The sequence below is a fragment of the Cotesia glomerata genome, linkage group LG4, assembly GCF_020080835.1.
Source record: "Cotesia glomerata isolate CgM1 linkage group LG4, MPM_Cglom_v2.3, whole genome shotgun sequence".
Taxonomy (NCBI): Eukaryota; Metazoa; Arthropoda; class Insecta; order Hymenoptera; family Braconidae; genus Cotesia; species Cotesia glomerata.
Genome location: NC_058161.1, coordinates 14,126,445 through 14,152,509, shown reverse-complemented (window position 1 = coordinate 14,152,509; position 26,065 = coordinate 14,126,445). Strand labels below are relative to the sequence as shown.

Sequence of the window (26,065 nt, the reverse complement as noted above, 5' to 3'; positions counted from 1 at the left end):
GCGATCACAAGGTGCGCTTTACAATGCTAAAGTCCTAGTGTCATTGTGGCCGCGCTGCGGGGATGTCCAGGCCCAAAGTAATGCATCCAGTCTAGGTTTGTAGACTGGCTATTCTTACCTCAGTATTGGGACTCGGTTCCCATGGGCCCGAATTAGGCCCACAAATATTAAACTCCGCAGGACAACTCAGTAATTAAAACAGCTATCATGGGAAAATAAATGTTTTTTTTTTCTTTTAAGAGGGGATAGCGATGTCGAATTCGACTGCTAAATAAAGATATCTAAAATCACGAGAAATATTTACCCTATAGGGGGTTGCGCTATTGAAAATGCAACATCCATTATTACAATAAGATCGATGTAATCTTCGGCTACTATTTGTAGGGGAAAATTAGACCGACAGTTGTACTTTTACCCCTCAACTATTTGTGTAATCTCGGAACTAAATCCATCATTTGTCACAATATTTTGTTGCGCTGATTTTTTTTGCCAACGGATTTGATTTTTTTGGGACCTATGGATAAAAATTTTTAGTTACTTGAAAATAGCTAAAAAGTATTTAGGTTGTCAAATCTTTGATAGTTTAATTATTATTGATTTTTTTTTCAATAGTGCAAACACGATAACTTGGAAAATAATTTATGGATTTTTTTTAATTTCCGTGGAAGTATTTTATTTTGGGTCTTAAAGGACCCTATTGAGTTTAAAGTTGATCGTCAAAGTAGTTTTTGAGAAAATCGCAAAATAAAATGTGCCGCTAATTTTTGGATATCAAAAACGGAACTTTTTAACTGGCGATAGCTTGGAAAATATTGAAGATAGAGAAAAATGTTTAAAACTAAAATTGTTGCCCTTTAAATTTCCTACAAAATAGGTTCCTATAAATTTTCACCTCAGACCGATATTTAGCCCGTAAATCGCATTTAAAGAAAAAAATGGGCAAAAATACAATTTTCCGCTATTTAGACATTTATAATGATAATTTGTGAATTATTCGGTAAAAATAAGCTTCAAAACATCACTTAGGACCCTATAAAATTTGGCATGAATTAAAAATTAGAAAGACTTTTCCAAGAAGATTCTAATTGAGCCTTCAGTAAGATGAGAAACAATACAAAGGATGACAAAGATGTTTATCGGTAAACAATCGTTAAGCGTCGCAGGTATTTGAGAATAGAATTAAATTAGTATCCAAGCTGGCATAACTTGGGATCGGACGTTTATGTGTGTACACGTTATGTCTAAAGTGTAAGTACACATACTGTTAAGACTGGGGTTGGCAAACTGGCAGCAACAGCAGCGGCAGAGGCGGCGGACGTGGTCTCTAAAGCGGACCGGACAAAGAGCTCGTAAACGCGTTATTCCACGCCAACGGATCTGTCAGAGCCGCTTCTACGGGTAAGCTACGTGGAAAAGGTCTGTCCATACAGTCCCTCTCCCTCAAGCACATTATGCCATTCTTACAACTATTTTTCCGAGAGATGGAATATTTATCTCAGACCAGGAGATTAAAAGTTGAGTTACTTTTTTACAGTGATTACGCGGCTGATGATTAGACAACGTGACGTTTTACGAGGAAAATTTCCGATTGTTTGAGTTCCTACAAGTGTCCCTTCTCAAAGATCTCGTTTAGGAACTAGGAATGGCCTGAAATTTAATTTTTATTTTTGCCAAATTTTTTTGGGTCCTCAGCGATGTTATAAGCTTAAATTATTCATAATCGAGACGAATTTATTGATTAATTTACGAATTATCGCGTTACTTATATGATTATAGGGAAAACGATATTTTTTTGATGGTTTTGAATGCGATTTTTGAAGAAACTATTGGTCTGATCTAAAAAGTCACAAGAATCTTTTTTGTAGGAAATCAAAAGGCCTACAATTTTTATAGAAAACATTTTTCTCTAAGATCAATATTTAAAAAGTTGAAACTTTTATAGATTTAATGAAAATTGGCATTTTTGCGAATTTAGCAAATTTCTCAAAAACTCAAAACTATATTTGCCAAATTTTTTTGGGTCCTTTGCGATATTGTAGGCTTAATTTTATTCATAATCGAGACGAATCTATTGATTAATTTACGAGTTATTGCGTTATTTATATGGTTATAGGGAAAACGATATTTTTTTGAAGGTTTTGAATGCGATTTTTGAAGAAACTATTGGTCTGATCTAAAAAGTCACAAGAATCTTTTTTATAGGATATTAGAAGGCCTACAATTTTTGTAAGAAACATTTTTCTCTAAGATCAATATTTAAAAAGTTGGAATTTTTATAAATTTAATGAGAATTGGGATTTTTGCAAATTTAGCGAATTTCTCAAAAACTCAAAACTTTATTATGTATCATAAAAATTAATATAGTTAAACATTGAAGCAAATAGATCTCCATAATGGTCCCCCCGCTGAACCTAAAGAAGCTAACAAGAGAAAAAGGTCAAAGCGGTGAATTGGATACAAACAGCAACAAATATTCGGTTATTGTAATCCCGGTCAGACACACACCCCAACAATGTCTGGATCTATAGACATACCAATCCATTTTGAAAACACGGCCTTAACAATATCACTATTATGATTCCATAAGATTTTGTTGGTTCATTCACTGAGCGCTGTTCGGTCAATTCTCTTTTAAATCGCTCAACAACTTGAGAATTACGGACAAAAAATATCCAAGTGCTTCCGCGCTTCAGAGATATTCATTCACCTGGTTGGTCAGCCAGCTAACAGAGATGAGTAGTTTTGTTGAGTGGATCTATCGTGACTAAAATTAACAATAAAACCCTCGTCATGTCACTCGGCGGGTGTCTGCTACGATTCAGACCTCCTTTTTTACTTAATAACTGTTTTCTGCTTCCCGGTAAGGATCAGAGCTTACATTTTACTGAAATCTCAATTAGAACATTTTTTTTTAACATTTTTGAATTTAAAATTTTTTTTTGGTTCAAACCAAAAAAAAAAATTTGAAGATACAAAAGAAAATTTTGAAACAAAAGTTGTAGATCTTCTGACCCTCTACAAAAAAGGTCTTTATGATTTTTTAATTTAAACCAATAGTTTGCTGGAAAATCGGGTCCAAAATTAAAAAAAAATGTCGTTTTCCCTATAACTGCATTATTAATGACGATAACTCATAAACTAATTAATGAATTCTTTTTATTCTTGGCAGAGGTCCGCAAAGTCCCCAAAGACCCTACAAAATTTAAAGTTGATCGGCAAAATCATTTCCGAAAAAATGGCAAATTAAAATTTGCAGAAAATCAAAATTTTTTTTGGAAATAACAAAAAATTTTGAAACAAAATTTTTAAATCTTCTGACCGTCTACAAGAAAGATCCTTATGGCTTTTTAATTTAAACCAATAGTTTGCTTGCAAATCGGGTCCAAAATTAAAAAAAATATCGTTTTCTCTATAACTGAGAAATTTCCAAAATGGCGCAAATTTTCCTTCTTGTAATCTAAAAATAGTCATTGGGGCGGCAAGCAAAATGTTTTTCTTATCTACTAGAAAAAACCTTATCGATAGGCTATTTATACTGGAGTATCTCATGCAGAGAAACGAGTTTAATCAACCTCGATTAGATTTTTTTACACCTTATTTTTAGTTATATATAAAATAATATTTTATAACATTACATAGAGGGTATTTTTTTTATAAAAAACGGCCTAGATATCAGTTGTTCGTCTATTGGGTGGTAAAATAGCCGCTCAAGGGCCCTCGAGGACTGTAACGAGGTGTATAAAAGTATCAACAGCTCTCAAAATCCTCAACGGGGCATTTAACACTCGGGTATTTATTATAAATATAAATACACTTTTGGGCGACAAAAAAGGTGACATGATTCACGTCCCAACAGAAATCGATGTCATTTTTACCGAACAACAATTTATCGTTCTTTTTTCACGGGCGATTGAACACACACATATCCCCCCTCTGAAAATTTAGCTCATGTTAATAACTTCAGCTGTTTATTTTTATTTTTCTGATTCTAATTCTGGATCTCAAGATTAGATCTCCCGAATTTTTTATGAGCGCGGGGTGTCACGTACACAATGAACAATGAGTAAAAGTTATCTGGCTGAAAAAGAGCCAAGAAAAAGGTTGAGGGCGACAGTTAATCGACCCGATGAAAAATACCGAAGCTATTGTGATGAAAGAAACCTACCAAATGAATTATCATATTTTTTTGACACCCTATAAATTTTAGTTAACTTCTTTTTGCTGTTTTTAAGGGTGGGTTTCTTTATTTTGAAATTTCTTCTTAAAAAAATATTTTCGTAGTTTTTAAAAAATTTAAAATAGAAAAAAATGTTTCCTACAAAAGTTGTAGGTCTCCTAACCCTCTACAAAAAAGGTCCTTTTGACTTTTTAATTTAAACCAATGGTTTTCTCAAAAATCGCATTCAAAACCTCAAAAAAATATCGTTTCCTCTATTAGCTTACTAATAACGCAATAACTCGTAAATTAATCAATATATTCGTCTCGATTATGAATAAAAGTAAGTTTACAACATCGCAGAGTACCCAAAAAAATTTGGCATTAATAAAAATTAAATTTCAGGCCACAGCGGAGTGAATCAACTGGGCGGCGTCTTCGTCGGAGGCCGACCGCTGCCGGACTCAACCCGCCAGAAAATAGTCGAGCTAGCTCACTCAGGAGCCCGTCCTTGTGATATTTCGCGGATCCTCCAGGTCAGCAATGGCTGCGTGTCCAAAATTCTCGGCAGGTAAGTCCACAAAATTCTCCAAGCCCTTTCTATGTTAATAATTTATAAATTATTTACGTGTTTCAGATACTACGAGACAGGGTCCATCCGTCCGCGAGCAATCGGTGGCAGTAAACCGCGAGTCGCAACCGCGGAAGTAGTCGGGAAGATTTCTCTGTATAAGAGCGAGTGTCCTTCGATATTTGCTTGGGAAATTCGGGATAGATTGCTTCAGGAAGGCGTTTGCACAAACGACAACATTCCTAGCGTAAGTAAAAAAAAATCCAAAATTAAAATTTTGAGATACGAAAAAATGTTTGAGACAAAAGTTGTAGATCTCTTGATCTTCTACAAAAAAGGTCCTTATGAATTTTTAGTTTAGATAAATAGTTTGCTCTTAAATCGGATCCAAAATTCAAAAAAAATACCGTTTTCCCTATAAATGCATTATTAATGACTATAACTCATAAACTAATTAATTAATTCGTATAACTATCACTAAAACTGCTTTATATACTCTCCCCAAAGGACCCCATAAATTTGGTACAAAATCCAAAAAGCAGTTTCCAAAAAAATCTCAAATTTTGATTTTTTCCTAAGCGCTAAGTTTTCGCGCCTTTAAACTCGCGATATCTCCTAAACTATCAATAGTCCGAAAAAATGTTTGAAATAAGAGTTGTAGCTGTTGAAATTTTAAACAAAAAAGATTTGAAAGTTTTTGATCCTAGACCAATAATTTCGATGTAAATTTGAAATGAAATTCACCTGGACCATTACCGGGATAATCGCGACGATAATGGTATGCATGAGTATTTTTGTAACGCACCCGTTGCCATGGATATTTGCATGCGTCCAATAAACGGTTAGCTGAAAGTGTAAGAGGGTTGCGTCCCCTCAGTCTTACCCTAAAATCCGGGTATCTTAAATTCTTACCCTCTTGCCTAATGGCGACGCTCTGTAATCGCCATCTTTGACATGAAAAACAATAACCAGCGCGTAGAATCTAGACATACTTTTTTTTTTTATCAATAGCTTAAAGATTTAACTAAGCCTAGATATCAATAGGTTTGATTTAAACCGATTACACGGGCCATTAACAAATGGTTAATCTTAACCGCAAAACAGATTGTTGGAAAAGCCGCGCTCAAGTAGCTTCCAGTTGGATTACGACGCCTTTGATCCTTTTTCGACACCCTTTACTCATTTCCGCTTAAAACTTTAGCTAGCTCTCTTTGTTAGTTGTGAGGTCATCTTACAAATCTCATCCTCTGGTTTGGATTCTGGAATTTCGAGAATATTTTCAATCGGAAAGCGAATGAGATAAAAATAATAATAATTATAATAGAATCGAAATGAGAAAACGCGAAATGAAACATATTTCTGGTAGAGGTTGGGAAATTTCATTATTCTAGACATTACCCCCGTTATTGTAATGCCATAAAATTGAATGCTCCGAGAAGAGCTTGCTCTGATACTGAGTAATCTTCACTTTTTCATTATGCTGAAAGAGGACAGAGCTACTACGTATTTAGGTGGTTGTCAAATGTTTGATAATTTAATTATCATTGATTTGATTTTTTTATTTAATAGTGCAAACACGATAACTTGGAAAATAATTTATGGATTTTTTTTCATTTCCGTGGAAGTTTATTATTTTGAGCCTTGAAGGACCCTATTGAGTTTGAAGTTGATCGGCAAAGTAGTTTTTGAGAAAATCGCAAAATAAAATGTGCCGCTAATTTTTGGATATCAAAAACGGAACTTTTTAACTGGTGATAGCTTGGAAAATATTGAAAATAGAGAAAAATGTTTTAAACAAAAGTTGTTGCCCTTGAGGATCCTTACAAAAAAGGTTTCTATAAATTTTCACCTCAGACCGATATTTAGCCCGTAAATCGCATTTAAAGAAAAAAAATGGGCGAAAATACAATTTTCCAGTATTTAGACATTTATGATGATAACTCTTGAATTAATCGATGGATTTTGATCATTTTCGGTACTAGTGATCCGTATAACATCGCTAAGGATAAAATTATAAGCTAAACGGTATTTACGTGGCTGTCAAATCTTTGATAATTTATTTTTCATTGATTTTGGTTTTTCAATAGTGCAAACACGATAACTTGGAAAATAATTGATGAATTTTTTAATTTTCGTGAAAGTTTGTTATTTTGGGTCCTTATGACCCTATCGAGTTTAAAGTTGATCGGCAAAGTAGTTTTTGAGAAAATCGCAAAATAAAATGTGCCGCTAATTTTTGGATATCAAAAACGGAACTTTTTAACTGGTGATAGCTTGGAAAATATTGAAAATAGAGAAAAATGTTTTAAACAAAAGTTGTTGCCCTTGAGGATCCTTACAAAAAAGGTTTCTATAAATTTTCACCTCAGACCGATATTTTTCACCAAAATCGTATTTAAAGAAAAAAAGTGGGCGAAAATAAAATTTTCGCTAATGAAAATTGCTTTTCAAACATTAGCGTAAAACCCTTGGTATGACGACATACTTTTTGTAAGCAGTGACACCATGGATTTATTCAGCCCTTGAAGAGTGAGGGGCAGCATTGTCGAGGTGGCATGATCGCTGATTAAAGCAGCGAAAAAAAGACAATGATCTTAGACCAGTAAAAGTTGAGATAGCTGAATGAAAGAGGCTGGAAAATACATAATGCAGTAGCCGGACGTCTACTAACGCCCTCCTTACTCTCAGGGAGAGAAACTCTGTCCTCGTCAATCCAAGGTCTGCTCACGAAAGTCCATCTCTTTCTTGGGATATCTTGGGGGTGCATTGATTTACGGTGGGACGGTGGGATGATGGGATGCCCGGGTGTCTCCAACCCACACCCAGTTTACTAAGGAGTATATAGAGTCCTCACACCGATAAAACCACCCCAGCTTCCTTTCGAGCTTAGACCCAACAATTCACTCGCCTTGGCTTTCTAAGCCCATCCATTTTATCCATCACCCATTGTTGCGGTTGCTCCTATCCTCCATAGCTGAATTTAGATAAAAATTTTGTTTATGAAGATCTACCGACAAGAACAACAAATGTCGCAGATGCTACCAGTGATTCTCATTTTTACCCTTCTGTTGAGAATCATAGGGTGGCATTTAGGATTGATGAGTGTCTATAGCAATTAAGGTTGAGAACCTTACAGCTAACTGAGCGTAGATCCACAGGATGGAATTCTAATGACCGATATTTCATAGCCTGGATGATTAGTCACTTTCATTAGGAAATTTGCCGATTTTGTTTTGAGAATGTTTTCGCCCATTTTTTTTTAAGTACGATTTTCGGGCAAAATATCGGTCTGAGGTGAAAATTTATAACAACCTTTTTTGTAGGGAACCTCAAGGGCAACAACTTTTGTTTGAAACATTTTTCTCTATCTTCAATATTTTCCAAGCTATCGCCAGTTAAAAAGTTCCGCTTTTGTTATCCAAAAATTAGCGGCACATTTTATTTTGTGATTTTCTCAAAAACTACTTTGCCGATCAACTTCAAACTCAATAGGGTCCTTAAGGACCCAAAATAACAAACTTCCACGGAAATTAAAAAAAAATCCATAAATTATTTTTCAAGTTATCGTGCTTGCACTATTAAAGAAAAAAAACCAAGGCTTTATTTTAGCATATTCTCAGGGTTGTACTTAAAATTGAGCGAAAAGATTAAGATACTTATAAAATAAACCGAAAAAGGAATCAGTGGTGAATATAAAAAACCGAAAGTTATTGATTACGAATTCTTCGATACTAAAAACAGTTTGTCGGAGTTGTAATGAAAATTGGAATTTCCAAAAATTAAGTTACATTTAATAGTTGATCCAAAATCGATAAATCTTCAAGTTTCCCTACCTGCCACGTGTCAGAATAATCTCCGCGAAATTACAACTCAATCCAGCTTGAATAAATTCCCGCACGTGTGTGCCTAACTTCTCTTATTCTTAATAAACCCCAGCTATAAAAACACTTATATTAATCCACCGTAAACTCCCTACGGAAGTCACCCACCCCCGGAAGTAGCTGCACGGTCTGGCGCAATATTATGACAACAACTGAAGCATCACATAAAATACTCTTACTGTAAATGCTAATCGATATATATTAATCTTGGTTGTGCCCATGAGAGCAGTATCTAGTTACACTCACGTCTGCTCGTATAAAAATCGTTGGAATTGGCTCTGGGAGTCCTTGAAGCCCGCAGAGCTGTCATTTCCCGTTGACGATCTAAAAAAAATCTAGCTTGGGTCCTCCAGCTTCAGCTTGTCAATTACCTGAACAATATCAGTCACATCAACGTCAGGCCTTTGAAAAAGCTGAGTGGCTCACGGAATGTCACCAAAGGGCCCACTTGGGAGCCATTGTTGGGCTCAGCCCCACTCCTGCTACTCCCACTCCAGTTCCATCAATTAGTTGATGATCTTGCTCCGTAGGGAAATCATCCAATCCAATCCAGCTAATTGATTGACACTCTGCTAATCATCAGAATGCTTCTGTTCCAGGTCTCGTCGATCAACAGGGTGCTGAGGAACCTTGCCGCCCAGAAGGAGCAGCGCCAGCAGCAGCACCACCAGCATCATCAGCCTGGAGTCCCAGTCAGCCAGCCGGACAGCGTCTACGACAAACTGAGGCTTCTTAATGGCCAGGGCAGCTGGCCCAGGCCCAATCCTTGGTATCCTGCTGGACCTGGCAGTCCCTTTCCGTCCCTCCAGCCCAGCATCAGCCCCAGCCACTGCGCGCTACCGCCCGAGCAGGATATCCTCCAGAAAAAAGGTATGTAGCTAATTCCAATTTGTGCTAATTGTTAAGATCAAACGCTTTTGGTGATATTCCCCGGGAAAAATTATATGTTTATTGGGATTGTGATTGTTTAACACTTGCGGGTACGCCTGGCGAAGACAAGGCTACTGTTTCAAAGGATCAACCGCACGCGAGCCCCCGGGCTTTGATTATTTCCGAGGGTTGCTTATGGGATAGCTATTTCTGAAGCCCCCGGGGAAAGATACATGGAATTATCAATTTGGTCGGTTGGGATACAGTTTTATTATGGGCTTTGAGGGTTGGAATTTTAGGAATTTTCAGGTAGCAAGGGGAAGGGTGATGATATTTTAAATTGGGAGGCGATAAGAGTGATTTGGAGGGGTGAGGGATGGTGTTGAGGAAATAAAGTTATGATTATTATTATTATGATCATAGTCATGATCATTATTGTTATAATGATCATAGTTGTGATCATAATCATGATCATTATGATCTCAGTCATGAGCATCGTTATTATGACCATATTTATGGTGATTATGATCATATTTATGATCACTGTGACCATATTATGACCATATTTATGGTGATTATGATCATATTTATGATCATCGTCATAATGATTATGATCGTGGTCATGATCATCGTCATAATGATTATGATCGTGGTCATGATCATCGTCATAATGATTATAATCGTGGTCATGATCATAATCATTATGACCGTAGTTATGATGATAATGATCATAATTATGATAATTGTGACCATATTAATGATGATTATAATCATAATTATGATCATTGTGACCATATTAATGATGATTATAATCATAATTATGATCATTGTGATCATATCATAACTGTTGCCATACTATGGCCATATTTATGATAATTATAAACATAATTGTGATCATTATGACCATATTAATGATGATTATAATCATAATTATGATCATTGTGATCATATCATAACTGTTGCCATACTATGGCCATATTTATGATAATTATAAACATAATTGTGATCATTATGACCGTGGTCATAATCATCATGATTATATCCGTAGTTATGATGATTATGACCATAATTATGATCATTGTGACCATATTAATGATAATTATGGCCATAATCATGATAATAATTATGGCCATAATCATGGTTATTATGACCATAATCATAATCATTATGACCATGGTCATGATTGTAATTATTATTCTGACCATATTTATGATGATTATGATCATATTTATGATCATAGTCATAATAATTATGATCATAGTCATAATAATTGTGATCATAGTCATAATAAGTATGATCATAGTCATAATAATTATGATCATAGTCATAATAATTATGATTGTGGTCATCATCATCATGATTATGACCATAGTTATGATGATTATGATCATTGTGACCACATTATGACCATATTTATGATGATTATGGGCATAATTATGACTAGTGTGACCATATTTACAGTAATTTGATCATTATGCCCACATTAATGATCATTAACATTATTATGACTATATTTGTGACCATAAAGGAGAGGACAGTGATATTGGAGGGGTTAGGAATAGTATTAAGGGGAAAAAGTTATGAAATTCTTGATTTTAGCGCTACGTTTGCCCAAAAAATCAATAGCAAAGGACTCTATCGATATTTTATTGATGATATTGCAATCTAGAGACTTAATAGTAATATTTTTAACCTGAAATTTAATATCGACGCTGTTTAGAGAATTTATATTGAATAGCGATGAATTTCTGATTACTAAATGATAAAAATCTTGATAAAAAATAAAATTTTTGCATCGTAGCATCAAACAATAATATCTCTGATGCAAAGGGTTGGATATTATCAATATCGACACTTTATTGTCGCCGACAAAAGCCTCCGAAACAATGGCGTCCCTCTGGGTCAGGTATTGTAGCCTTTAAGGCCTTCAAAAGCGGAACCTATGATTAAATGGATCTTCATTTTTATCAATCCAGGGTAGGCTCAGTTCACTAGTAATTTTCTACCTCATATTTACAATTCGTATGCATATATCAAACATATGAACATTCTCTCGTTTTTTCACAAACGCATTGTCTAGTCACTCTCTGTTGTAAGTTTTCTCTGTTTGTTCTTCTCGATGACAATGACTCGACGTCTTTTTGTCAGCAACCTGATAGAGGTCTCAGCGCTCGGTGATACAATAGCAAAATACAACACGCTGTATCGTGGAAAAAGGTTGATTTTTAGATTTTTATGATGACTTTAAACAAAAGATACGCAATGCTTAAGCTCAATCGTGAGGCCATTGCAGTAAAAATGCCGACAAGGTACCGATTTATGAAAATTATTATTATTATTATTATTATTGATATTATTATTATTATTATTATGATCATTATGCCCATATTCATGATTATTATGACTATAATCATGACCATTATGACCACAATCATGATTATTATGACCTTGGTCATGATCATCACTATTATGATTACAGTTATGATGATTATGACCATAATTATGATCATTGTGACCATATTTATGGTGATAATATAAATTGTTATGGCCATATTTGTGGTTAGAATCATCATTATGACCATAATCATGATCATAGTCATGATCATCACTATTATGACCATAGTTATGATCATAATGACCATAATCATGTGTGACCAGAATCATCACTATGACCATATTTGTGACCATAATCATCACTATGACCATATTCATGGTCATAATATAGATTATTATGACCATATTTGTGGTGAGAATTATCATTATGACCATAATCATGATCATAGTCATGATCATCACTATTATGACCATATTTATGATTATAATGACCATAATCATGATCATTATGACCATATTTATGGTTATTTGAGTATTATGACCATGTTCATGGTCATTAACATTATTATGACCATATTTGTCATCATAATTATCCCTATGACCATAATTATGGTCATTATAAAAATTATTATGACCATATTTGTGACCAAAATCATCATTATCATCATAAGAATAATTATTACCTGTTAATTATTATAATAACAATTATGACCACTCTTATAATTACGACCATCATTATAATCATAAATATGATCATATTTATGACCAATTAATCATTTTGACGATATTTACGACTATGATCTTCATTGTGATCCTAATTATGATCACACATATGGTCATAAACATCATAATGATCATTATTAAGCCATAGTTATGACCAAGAATATAAATATGATCATAATTATTATTATTATGACCATGATCATAATAATGATAATGATGATGATCATATTCGAGATTGAAGATGCTTCTGGGTTCTCGTACGAGTGTCATAAAAGCATACCAGGATTCCCAGGTCAGTGGGCTGTCATCCTGGATCACCGTTCGCTGGCGTCCAGTCACACCGAGTAGAATTATCGCTCGTCAATCTCCAGTGACCTCCCAGCAAGTATCGAGTTACGATTGCAGCCAACCGCGGCATCACGAGCCATCAACATGTATTGAGGCTTAACTCATGCATAACTCGCGTGCGTCCTCGGTACATTCCCTCGAGAGCTGACTTCGCTTGTCTAACCAACAACTTACAGCCAATCAGAGCTCTACCTTTTGTCTTTCGCTTAGGGTTTATCCGACCGCGAGATCAACATGGATAAAGATCGCGGTTTTACTTTACTTACATACGAACTCAAGGCGAGCTCCAAGAGTAGTTCCACCTATTTATCATAACTTCCCTCTCCCTAGGCCGCGTTCCTTTGTTTCGATCGATTCCCGCCACTTTTTTCGAGCGGAAACTCACGAGCTGGTTCTACTCTCATCAGCCCTCATGGTTGTTTTGATCTTTTTCCCATCCTAACATTCATAAACCCTAACATTCAGGATCTTCAAATTTACTCTTCAAAATTCGTTTTTTTTTTATTTTTATCAAGACTATTCTTCTTTTACGTACTTTTACCTCATATTTTCCTAAAACTAGTCCTCTGCACAAAATATCCAAGCTTTGCCATAGTTAAAATTTCAATTTTCCCCAAATTTGGGCCATTTTTCCTATAAAAGCTATCTTTAGACTACTTTTTCACCTAATCTAACCTCTAACTCAACTTCTAATCATCGCAAATCTTCCAACAATGTCTCGTTCACTCCTACTTTACTATCCGATCACAAATTTCAAAATCCAACCTTTAGATCCAAAGTTACAGTCAAAAATTCGGAAATCCGAATTGCAAATTTTGATGTTTTTTTAGATTTTCATCAAAACTTTCAATTTTTTCCTTACTATTCAATATCGTCTTACAAAAACTAGCACTTTTACAAAGATCTCCAAGCCCTGCCATCAAAATTTTCCAAATTTAGGCCATTGTCCCCGTTAAAATTATCTTCCGCCTATAACAAAGTTTCTAACCCCCACAACTGCTTTCTTCTTCTTTTTTTCACTCGAATTTTCTAAATCCTAAATTTCTATCATCCTAAAAAACAAAGCGAATTTGGCTTTGATCCAGGACTAATCCCTCCAGCATCGAGCTCGAAAACGTGACTAGAAAAGCAAGGATATTCAAAGTAATCTAGCCTTGAAGTATCGATCGTCTATGAACAAAAAAGGATTGGTGTAACGGGGGATGATTGAAGACCTCCCGTGGAGTCTTAGGTATATTCCCTGCAAACAAACACCGTTCCACCTGCTTGCTTCCATACCTTTTGTCCCAACAATCGACCTCCTCCTGGGCACTCGCCTTAGGGTTCGTCCTTTGTCCGCGAAATTAATCCCAACTCTCGATATTTATTTATTGGCCTTCGCACCTAGAAATCATCTAGACCAATCTCTGACCATCTAACTTCAAGTTTCAAAGTTTAATCGCCTCAGAAAAGTTTCAGCTAATTGCTCCAAGTGAAAGGAAGGAACCGCACAACTCAATATTAAATATTTCAAATTTCGCGGTTAAGCCACAAATCAATAACCCTTCTATCGTCAATTCATATTTATTATCTCTACAATATTACATCAAATCAAATCTCTAAAAATTGATCAAAAATCTCTGCTCGCCGGGATAATTAAAGTTGCTGAAGCTAGCAACAGGCACTGCAACTTCCTCCGCAGGAGTAACCTTTGCAGCAACCGGGACCTGAATCTTGGCAGCGACTCCTTGAACTTCCAAATTAGCGGGAGCGAATTGCAGCTTCTGGAGTGGCTGGTAAGCATAAATTGGTCCACGAAGTGGCTCGACATTCTCAGCCTGGATTTTCGCAAAGTACTTCATGGCTTCTAAATCCTGGCGACTGACATACTGGACCCGTTGGAGCCTTCCATCGGGCAGAGCAATGAAGTACTCGCCTTGCTTAAGCTCGTCTACGTTCCCCGTATCGTCCAGTTCATTGACTGACTCAACCGGCTCGGCCTGTAACCAAACGTCCTTGACATATCGAAAGTTTCCGTCGGCGGAATACCAATCACCCAAACGGAACTTGGTACGCCGCCGGATTATCAATTAGTTTGTTACTTACCTGGGATTCTGTCGTTGGGAAAGTTGTCTCGTCGTAATCCGGGACTGTTGATGATTCCGATGGGTATTGTGGTGTTCCGTACTGGTTTTGGGGCAGTCCTGGTGCTCCGTAGTGGTCTTGAGGTGCTGGAGTTGGTGTTCCGTATTGATTTTCTGGAACTGCTGGAGTTCCATAATGATTCTGAGGTGCTGCTGGTGTTCCATATTGATTTTGAGGTGCACCATATTGATTCTGAGGTGCACCATATTGACGTTGAGGTTGGTTTGATGGATTCTTCAAAGCTCCACTGAATGGCAAGACTGGTGTTCCTTTTGATTGTCTTTCTGGTGCTCCATATTGGCGTTGAGGAGCTGGATTGGGACTCTTCAAGGCTTCACCAAGTGGACGTCCACTAACTTGTCTTTCTGGTGCTCCATACTGATCCTGGGGAGCAGCTGGTGCTCCGTACTGCTTAGCAGGCTGAACCTGCTTCTGGGGAAGATCAAACGCTGCTCCTTCAGGCTTCCATCCAGAAGATGGGTAAGGAGCTTCTTCCTGCTTAGCGAAGTAATAGGTGTTCCTTACGGGTGGCTCTGCTAGCACCACCACGACACAAGCCAGTAAGATGATTACCTAAAGCAAGATTAGTTATTATCATCCTAAGATACTGGGGAGGACTTGAGACTTACCTTCATGTTGATCCAACGAAGCTATCGATGAAACTGATGATTCGATGAAGCGCCAGGCGGGTTTTATACCCGCGGATGACATTGGCCAATTGAAAATTGAGGACGGAATAATTAAAGGCCCAGATGAGTTTCCAAGGCATTCTAATGGGATTGAGGCCATTAGTTTCGGAATTTCCTGGACCATGGTTATGCAATTGTTGCTGGTTAATCTAGGGTTAGTATTCCTGGCACGCGTTAATAACGTGCGTGTAATAAGTAGTGAAATGTGGAGGGGGGGGGGGATTAATATCGAGGATTTTATATTAAAAATAGATGGTAGATTTGTGTTGATAAAATTTTAGAGAGAGGGAAAATAAGAATAAAGTTTTAGTTTTAAAGACCGGGGCACTGCAAAGAGGGTTTCGCAAAGCAAATTATTAACACTCAAACGACTCCATTTCAATATCGGAGTTGAGAGCGAGGGACAAAAGAAGGGCGAGATACTACCGTCCCTGCATTACTGAATTCAAACTTCTCACACTGATTTTTATTTTAGTTGAGAATTTTTTAAATTTTATTTTTTACAAGCGAAATTTGGACTAGTTTTAAATTAAACCCGGTAATCGAATACCGGGGGCGTTTGTGAGGATTCCGACTTATAAATTACCCTGGAGGGATGCGTGTAAACTGGATTAATCGTCTATGAAGGGTGGATACTGTTATTAAAGGGAAGGACCTAACCCTTGGCCCAGCTCGGTTCATTATCATTCGAATCAACTTTTTGTTGCGTTAAGATATATTTAGCCTTTGTAACACAACTGATTCTCGATGATATCATTTGTTTATTTAACTCGTACTTTTTATTTGTCAGACCATTACGCAACCAACTACGTGATCATTTTTATTTATAAGTCTCTGGGGACCGGGGAGCGCAGCGGTGTTAAAGTCACGCTAAATTTGCACGTTCACAGCTTAAGCGACCGTTGAAGGCTTGATGAAGAACCCTTTTTTTGGTTTAAAAAATTCGCGTTTACTTATAGCCAAATTTTCCGGGCTCCTATTGGTGGAATTATAAAAGTGCATACACTTACTTGTAGGGGAGAAAATTCGCTACAAAAAATGTGATAGAAAATTTTTTATAGGGCCCATAGGTTCCGAGTTGGAGCGCGGTGGAATTAACCCTAGGGTTTCAAGGTCATTTGGAAGGAGTTTTTTGGAATTGAAATTCTGATGAAATGGTGCGAGATACAGAAAAATCATCTTAGTACTTTTCGATAGGCAATTAAATTTCCTATAAATGTAATTTTTAGTTTTTATCGTAAGTCCCATAGGTCCCGAGTTTTGGGCCTTAGAAATTAAGCTATTAAAATTGCGGATTTTTTAACAAATTTTGGCGGGAAAAAAAGCAAAATTAATTATTTTAAAGTAACTTTGAGCTTGTTACAAAGCTGTATCTTAAGATATCAGTAACAATTGGGCTGAAAGTTAGGGCTGGCTGCTCAGCGAACTATGCAGCAAGCAAAACTTGTAAAGGTACACATCGCAGGAGTCAAGAAGCCGGAAATAATTGTCCTCTTAGTCGTGTGTTTCGCCTATTTAGCTCCTGGATTGTTGACAATTTGCCTCAGCTCCAGACTACGGGATCAGAGATTCCCAATTATTATTTTATCATCGCCATTTCTTAGAATAATAATAATATTGGGGAAAAATGTGTAATGAGAGGACAAAATAACAAAAATTTATATAGATTCGCAAATATACGGGTGGAATTTGATTGAGTTGCGCATAAGGAGATTTGCTCTGCTCGCTCACTCGAGCGTTTGTTGGCAAAGAGGATTGGAGTCTATCGGCTGGGAAACCGTGCAGTTATATATTATTCTCTTCTTCTCCTCGCCGGGGAAAATACTCTGCAGAACCGTGTGTAAAACACATGAACATGAACATATAAAGACCGAGTTACAAATGAATCGCGTAATAACCCCAGCAAACTCAGTTACCTAGAAAGAGCTGCTTATGTATTCGATCGTATACAACGGATGGTTGCATTTAATCCACTTCTATAATATTTCCGTTCTCATTTATCCAATTCATCTTTCGGGACTCCGGATCAACTTTAAGACTCCTGTTATGTGCTTGTCATTTGTAGCTTCCATGGTCTTGGTGACTTCGAAGCTATAGACGCTCCGTGACCCGTCGGGGTGTTTAGATCAACTAATCTTACAACGGGTGGTTCATTAGTTCAAGAGGTTCTAAGTTTCACTTGAAATTGATCATTTTTGGCTTTAAAATCAAAAGTATGGTTAAGTTTGAAAATTTTAAGGTCTAGAAGGTTAGTCGGGGTTCTTATTAAAAGATTCAGAAAGTTAATTAGTTCATTAAATTAATTTTTGATACCCTGCGAAAGGTTTGAAGCTTGATAGGATATCTAATTGCGAAATTTACGCTTTTTTAGCTTTAGAATCGAAATTATGGTTAGTTTTAAAAAATTTAAGGTCTAGAAGGTTAATCGGGGTCTTATTGAAAGATTCGGAAGGTTAATTAGTTCATTAAATTAATTTTTGATACGCTGCGAAAGGTTTGAAGTTTTATAGAATATCAACGAATTGCAAAATTTAGCTTTTTAAGGTGTGGAATCAAAAGTATGGTAAGGATTGAAAATTTTAAAGTCTAGAAGGTTAGTCAGGGTTCCTATCAAAAAATTTGGAAGGTTAATTAGTTCATTGAATTAATTTTCGATAATCTGCGAAAGGTTTGAAGTTTGACAAGATATCAACGGATTGCAAAATTTAGCTTTTTTAGCTCTAAGATTAAAATTATAGTTAGGTCGGAAAATTTTAAGGTCTAGAAGGTTACTTTGGGTTCTTATCAAAAGATTTAGAAGGTTAATTAGTTCATCAAATTAACTTTAGATACCCTGCAAAAGGTTTGAAGTTTGATAGGATACCTAATTGCGAAATTTACCCTTTTTTGGCTTTAGAATCAAAATTATGGTTACGTTTGAAAATTTTAAGGTCTAAAAGGTTACTCTTGGTGGTTATCAAAACATTTTGAGGGCTAATTAGTTCATTAAATTTATTTTTAATAATTCGCGAAAGGTTTGAAGTTTTATAGGATATCAACGAATTGCAAAATTTAGCTTTTTTAGCTCTCAGATTAAAATTATGGTTAGGTTAAAAAATTTTAAGGTCTAGAAAGTTACTCTAGGTGGTTATCAAAAGATTTGGAAGGTTAATTAGTTCATTAAATTAATTTTTGACAATCTGCGAAAGGAATCTAACAAATTAAGATATCTTCATGTTTAGCTTAAAAAATCAAAACTATCGTCTAATTTCTGAAATTTTGAAGTCTAGAAAATCACTTTAAGTCTTAATTAAGGTATTAATACTAAAATTTTCCATAAAAATTAATTAGACTCTCTACCGCTCAGCCGTTTGCCGTCGGACGGAGTCGAAGAGGCAAGCGCATCCCTTAAAAGCAAGATCTGTTAAAAATATTGACACCAAAAAGGTTAACAGCTACGGAGAGTCGAAATAAAGTAAAGATAAGTAAAAAAAAAAAAAAAAAAGAGTAAGAAAGATCGTCTGAAGTCGTTGGAGCGTAATGGGCGCTTGTCTACGGGCATTTTAAGGTGTGTTAAAAGCACTCGAATCTACTGGGGTGAAAGTTTAAAAGTGTTGGAACCGGGACAAAGAAAAGCCAAGAAGGAAAGCAAAGAGTTCTTAGGCACGGTCAAGTGACAAATGCACAAAAAGACTGGAGGAAAAGTTTTATAATGGAGTTACCACTTACCACTTAGCTAAACGCTTCTATTCGGCAACAATAACCTGATTGATTGTCCCTCCTCTTAAACTGCAGTTGATTTTCATTAAATGGCCCACGTGCTAACGGTTAGCGTGAAACAATGCCGATCAAACGGTCGGACTGGCTGCTCCTTAATGTTAAGGGCTACTTGGCGCCCAAGGAGTTCATTATACCTCGATAATTTATTTAACCAATCAAAAGTTGGTAACCGTTTTCGATTAACAATCCCTTTTGGCCTCTTTGAGTCCACTCGGGCGTTAACGAGTCATCGCGTGGCAAAATGGCGGCGACAGATGCAAGGCGGCAACAATGAAAGACAACATCCACCCGGTGATGATACAGATGTTATGTACCATTCAACAAAACTGGTACTTTTATTAGGGTCGACTAATGCCAGATAATGGGAATGACTCCCTAGACCCTGAAAGGGAGGGAATACAAATCTGATAGGTTACGCTACGACACCTTCAATTTAGCCGCCATTAAATCGATACCTTAAATATTTAAACTTTTACCTGTGTGTGCATGACATGTCAGGCGTAAATTATCTAAGTTACTAAGTGGTTGATATCAAGCTCAGGAGTTTCTTGTTTCAAGATGAGAACTTTCAACAGTAGATATATAAGTTTATTTACCGGCTTAACCAACCGATGTAAGGTAAAGGGGATTTTTTTTTAAATCAAATATCAATATCGTTGAATTTTGTTTGTGGCTCAAGTAATGTTTTTAACTAATCAATTTCTTTCGAAAGTTGTTAAGAAAGACGCTCGTAATCTGGTTTGATGGTTAACTTTATTTTTTAATAATTAATATTTAATATTAACGGACAGTAATTTTTTTCAATTTTTTAATTAATTAGAATTTAATAAAAATTTATATAGTTATTCTTATTACAGATAAATATATTTAAAAATAATTTAGGGTGTCAATATTTAGACTCCAATCTTTAATATTTCTTGCTTGACAGAGAACTATAAGTACTGATCAGACAAGTCAGGGTTCAAATCCCGGTCAGGTAAAATAATTTTTTAATCTCTAGAATTAATTTTTTATTGTCTTTTTATGACTAAGGTAAAAGCCCCAATGACACTATAAGAGACAAAGTTATGATTTGATTTTTTTAAAAATCAAATATCAATATCGTTGAATTTTGTTTGTGGCTCAAGTATGGTTTTAACTGATCAATTTCTTTTTTTAAAATGATAGTGATATTTACTAATTAATTTTAAATAATTAAATAGAGTATTCTTACACCAATTATTGACAGGTTAAAAAACTGATTGATCTAATTATTGACATACCTTAGCCCCAATTATTGACATCTATACTAAGCATGCCTACAATTATTAGCTTATTCTTATTTATCTAAACTAATTAAGTAATCAATATTATTAAAGTTTATTAATAATAATTTCCATAAATAATTAATTACTGTTAAAAATATAAAAATTAATTTAAAAATAATTTATTGAATCAACAGTTCAAACTCTTACAGTTAATTTTTGGGTTAAAGTAAAAAAAAAAGGCGTGATAGCGCTGTCGACTGGCTGTCAATATGAGATTCAACTTAAAAATTATCAACTAGTTATTGACACCCATTATTTAAATATTATAAAGGAAACAATTAATTTCGATTATTCAATTTTATTAATTTTTCATATATTGTTAATTAAAAAAAAAAAAAAGATCATATAATTAGATGAAGAAATTAATTTAAACAGCATTTAAAAAAATTGCTTTTCTAACGAAAGTTGTTAAGAAAGACGCTTGTAAGCTGGTTTAATGGTGGTAACTTTATTTTTTAATAATTAATATTTAATATTGAACAGTAATTTTTTTCAATTTTTGAATTAATTAGAATTTAATAAAAATTTATATAATTATTCTTATTACAGATAAATATATTCAAAAATAATTTAGGGTGTGAACATTTAGACCCCTGTCAATAATTGGGACTTTTACCTTAATCATCGATTGATCGCTTATTTCTTTTGAGTGACAACATAAAAAGATCCTTCTGCCATCTGGATTGTTTTGTCAATCAATTAATCAACAAATTTTCATATTAATAGGTCATAAATCTACTAATTAATCAATTTTTGATCCCAATTGTCGAATTAATCGACAATTGAAGCATTAATGAGTCAATTAATCGACTTGTTAATGACTTAAATCATTAATAGACCAATATAGTTCACCTATTTTAGACTGATTAATTGATTAATGTTGGATTAATTGGCTTAGAAAGCGATTTTTAATCCCAATTGTCTGATTAATCAACAATTGGAGCATTAATGAGTCATTTAATCGACTTTGTGACGACCCAAATCGTTTATAGATTATATAATGAACCTATTTTAGACTGATTAATTGATAAATGTTCGACTAATCGGCTTAAAAAGCGATTTTTGATCCCAATTGTCTGATTAACCGTTAATTGGAGTATTTATCCGTCTAGAGCGTAAGTTTTATTGAATTTAATGTTAAATAATAACAATATAGACGATTTGAGTTGAGTGTATAACTTGAGAACGCAATATAAGTTTATAACATGGCGGTTTTAATTGCTGCTTAAGCCTTGGTAGGGATCTTGCGTAGCTAAACTCAAGACAACTCATTTGCGCCGTAGCACTGTTGGGTTAAATTTTCCCTAATCCTCACCCTTAGTTGGATTACTCTAAGAGTAGAGACTCCTCGTGGTAGGTAGAGAAGAGCGTAGCCGAACTACCGTATGATTCAATGTTAAAAATCTGCTATCTAGTTTCCATTACCGCATTGTCAGGACCGGGTAGACTATGAGCGATAGCTAAAACGGGAACGGAGGCATCTTATCGCTTCCCATTCCTCGACACACAAAACTCACCCCGTTCCTCTGCTCCCTTGCGTTCTCTCATTCGGTTCTCCCTCGCTAAAACCAGTGACGCTCGAACGCGCTCACCCAGAAACTCCAGATAAGGTTTCTCTGTAGCTGCAATCCTGTACGCATCTAGTTGTAATATACATTTTTTCTTACGCTACATTGTTTGATTGATTTTCAGTCGCTGACTTGGAGGGAGGACACTCTGACGAGACCAACAGCGGGGGCGATAACAGCAACGCCGGCAGTATTGGCGCCGACGACGACCAAGCTAGGCTCAGGCTCAAACGTAAGCTCCAGAGGAACCGCACCAGCTTCACCAATGACCAGATTGATGCCTTGGAGAAGGAGTTTGAGCGCACTCACTATCCTGATGTCTTTGCTAGAGAGCGGCTTGCTGGCAAGATTGGACTGCCTGAAGCCAGGATACAGGTAGGGTTTAATGGCCTTCATTTGGCTATTCTTTCCTAAATCAACCTCTCATTGATTCCTAAGCCATTGATTTTTAACCTAGGCTTGGTTAGAATCATAAATCTTGATCCTAACCCTTCAAATCTTGATCCTAAGCCTTTTGATCTTGATAAAAACCTTAAATTTTAAGTCTAAACTGTAAGCTTAATTTTAGGCTTGACCAATAATCTTAAGCCACCAAATCTTGATTCTAAATCTTCTAATCTTGACCCTAAAGCTTCTAATCTTGATCCTAAGCCTTTTAGTCTTGATTAGAACCTTAAATTTTAATTCTAAGCTGTTTAAACTTAATTCTAGGCTTGAAAATTGACCTTAAGTCACCAAATCTTGACCCTAAGCCTTCTAATCTTGATCCTAAGCCTTTTAATCTTGATTATAACCTTAAATTTTGATTATAAGCTGTTTAAGCTTGATTCTAGGCTTGAATATTTATCTTAAGTCACCTAATCTTGATTCTAAATTTCCTAATCTTGACCCTAATCCTTCTAATCTTGATCCTAAGCCTTTTAATCGTGATTGGAGTATTAAATTTTAATTCTAAACTGTTGAAACTTGATTCTAGGCTTAATTCTTAATCTTGAGCCACCAAATCTTGACCTTAAAGCTTCTAATCTTGACCCTAAGCCTTCTAATCTTGATCCTAAGCCTTCTGATCTTGATTAGAACCTTAAATTTTGATTCTAAACTGTCAAACTTAATTCTAGGCTTAAATATTAATCTTAAGCCACCAAACCTTGATTTTAAATCTTCTAATTTTGATTCTGCTATTCTTGAACCTGAGCTATATATTCTGATTATAATCCGAAATCTTCATCCTAACCCTTCTAATCTTGATCTAAAGCCTCCTTGTCTTGATTTGAAGTAAGGCTTCAATCCTAACCCTTCTAATCTTGACCTAAACCTTCTAATCTGGATCTAAATCCTTCTAATCTTGATTTAAATCTCAGATTTAAATCCTAATCCTTCCAATCTTGGCCCTAATCCCAATTACTGCCCAAATTATCCTTCTCCCTGGATTGTAGCATAGAAATTGACCTTATCTCAACTAACTCAGGTCTGGTTTTCGAATCGCCGCGCAAAGTGGAGACGCGAAGAAAAGCTCCGCACCCAACGACGTGACAATCAACCAGCCCAGCAACCCCAACAACAAACCAGTCATTCTGTGAACCTAGTAGGCGGGCATCCGACCCCGCCACCACCATCGGGGATACTAGGTGCCCAGGCACCACCACAAGTTCCGCCATCTCCTCCAAGAATCCACCATGGCTTCGCACCGAGTGTCTACCCGGGGATTCCCAGCATGCCTGACTCCTACAGGTAAGTCCAATCTCCTACCTTACCCTAGAAGACCTTAATTAATAATCTTATTGTCTTGCAGCCCAATGACATCAATGTCAAACTTCAGCATGGCCCAGCAGAGCCAGCAGCACACGACGTCGATGTCATCACTAACCAGCGGAGGAATGGGCCACATGGGGATGACCGTCGGTATGACAGTTGGACCCAGTCCAGCGGCTTGTCTTCACCAGCGGGACAATGGCTACTCTTGCGGCGTAGCTAGACCACCCAGTTACGAGCCTCTTCATCTAGGATACGGGTCCAGGCCGAGCTGTAGCCCCACCCAGCCGTACCACACGCCTGGGCTTAACCAGTACAACCAGAATCCCAGTTCGACCGGTGAGTGTCTACCGCACTCACTCCACTCGCTGCTAGCGCTCTAGCCACACGTGGGACTCGGCTACCATCACCACTGCTAATCGGTAATGGATAACCAATCATGGATGACCGACCCAGCTTATCTAACATGCTTGCTAGTCTTAATTAAGTCTTCTAGAGCAATTCGAATGCTAATCTTGAACCCTGGTGTCCTTTTTTAGGTCTCATTTCTCCTGGGGTCAGTGTTCCAATTGCTGTACCAGGTCACCAACCTACTCCAGATATGGCTGCTCAGTACTGGAGTCCTAGGTTACAGTGATAACATCAATTGTCGACTTACCGACTGATGATAAGTCAGTAATGTTCTGTGTTACCGACTGCAGACTTATCGATATACCATCTGAGTGAAAAGTCACTAACTTACCGACAACTTCTTAATTTACAACCCTTAATAATTAAGAAGGTTATCATTAGGGCCAGGAATTTCACTAACGTTTTAATGACTGTTTATATGTTTAACCTTCAATTTGAACAATTGAAAATACGCCCTAGTTAGGACCATATTGGAGATCCGAACGAAAATGTACCCAACATTAGAAATGAAATCGGGTTTTAAAATAAAATGAGACATAATAAAAAAATTTCTAATTAATCAATGTAATATATAAATTAACTGCGGAATTCTGCAGCATTAAAATTGGGAAGGACTTAAAAAAAAATCCCTTAGTTTTTACTGACTAATAATCAATTAGTTAATAACTAATTATAAATAAGATCAATCTTAATTGTCATTGTCAATAAAAGAATTTTTTATAAAAATTTATTACTATTTTTTTTTTGCAATTGAAGTAAGTTAACCATATAACCTATTAACGATTTGAGTAATCAAGAAGTCGATTGATTGGCTTATTAATGCTCCAATTGTCGATTAATTGGACAATTGGGGGCTAAAAAATCGCTTTTGACAAGCAGTGTAAATTGTCGACTTGTAAAAATAAACTTAAAAATTTTTCCATTGTATATAACGGTGATAATTTTTAGTTTTGTTGTATGCACTTGATTTTTGTTTAGATTCAATATGAAACACTTATAATATTAATGAAATATTTATTAAATCTTTTGTTATTATGTTTATTATGTTTCATTCTATTTGAAAACTAATTGCATTTCCTATGTTGGCTAAATTTTCGTTCGAATCTTCAATATAGTTCCCGCTAGTTATCATCTTAAGCAAGATGGCGGTATTAAACTCACCAACAGATGGACTCTAATTTCTATGAGACACATTTTAACAAGTCTTGATAAAGCATAGACTAATGGTAAGTCGGTAAGTCAGTTTATTACCGACTCCTATCGACAGTTGATAAATTATAATTTACAATATATATAAATTTTGTTAATAGCTAATTATCAGTTATTTTATTTCTCTTATAGATAAATTATTAGTTAGTCAAATAGTTGTTAAGAGTAACTGATTAATTCCAATAATTATCATTATTATTATTATAACTATTATTAAACTAGTGATTATCAGTGTAATAAGGTTCTTGTTAAACCCTTTTTTTAAGTTATAATTGTAAAAATTTGGCGACCAATTGTGATTATTTCTGTTAGATAAGCATAATATATCAATTATAAATAAAAATAACAATTTTAAATTATTTT

The 26,065-nt window shown here is 35.6% G+C and overlaps 2 protein-coding genes across 4 annotated transcripts in view; one reads left to right on the top strand and one right to left on the bottom strand.

The window, feature by feature from the left end:
* Nucleotides 1-26,060, top strand: part of LOC123264256 (paired box protein Pax-6-like) — a 35,357-nt gene extending 9,297 nt beyond the window's left edge. The window contains exons 3-9 of one of the 2 annotated variants that reach the window (XM_044727450.1): nucleotides 4,562-4,727; nucleotides 4,794-4,974; nucleotides 9,208-9,478; nucleotides 22,455-22,705; nucleotides 23,799-24,061; nucleotides 24,123-24,421; nucleotides 24,622-26,060. In XM_044727450.1, coding sequence (XP_044583385.1) covers nucleotides 4,562-4,727; nucleotides 4,794-4,974; nucleotides 9,208-9,478; nucleotides 22,455-22,705; nucleotides 23,799-24,061; nucleotides 24,123-24,421; nucleotides 24,622-24,719 — 1,529 coding nt within the window. In that variant the 3' untranslated portion in view covers nucleotides 24,720-26,060. Of the gene's footprint in view, nucleotides 1-4,561; nucleotides 4,728-4,793; nucleotides 4,975-9,207; nucleotides 9,479-22,454; nucleotides 22,706-23,798; nucleotides 24,062-24,122; nucleotides 24,505-24,621 lie in introns of both variants that reach the window. The other variant, XM_044727451.1, reaches the window with a different exon arrangement.
* On the bottom strand, nucleotides 14,431-15,770 carry LOC123264259 (pro-resilin-like). Of its 2 annotated transcripts, XM_044727456.1 has the most exons (4): nucleotides 15,637-15,770; nucleotides 15,371-15,580; nucleotides 14,969-15,187; nucleotides 14,431-14,862 (listed from the first exon to the last, which is right to left on the bottom strand). In XM_044727456.1, the coding sequence occupies exons 1-4, from the start codon at nucleotides 15,640-15,642 to the stop codon at nucleotides 14,482-14,484; spliced, it is 816 nt and encodes a 271-aa protein (XP_044583391.1). In that variant the 5' UTR covers nucleotides 15,643-15,770; the 3' UTR covers nucleotides 14,431-14,481. The 2 variants fall into 2 exon arrangements, with proteins under 2 accessions (XP_044583391.1, XP_044583389.1); XM_044727454.1 differs by having other exon boundaries at nucleotides 14,969-15,580; nucleotides 15,637-15,767.
* Nucleotides 26,061-26,065: the final 5 nt, after the last annotated feature.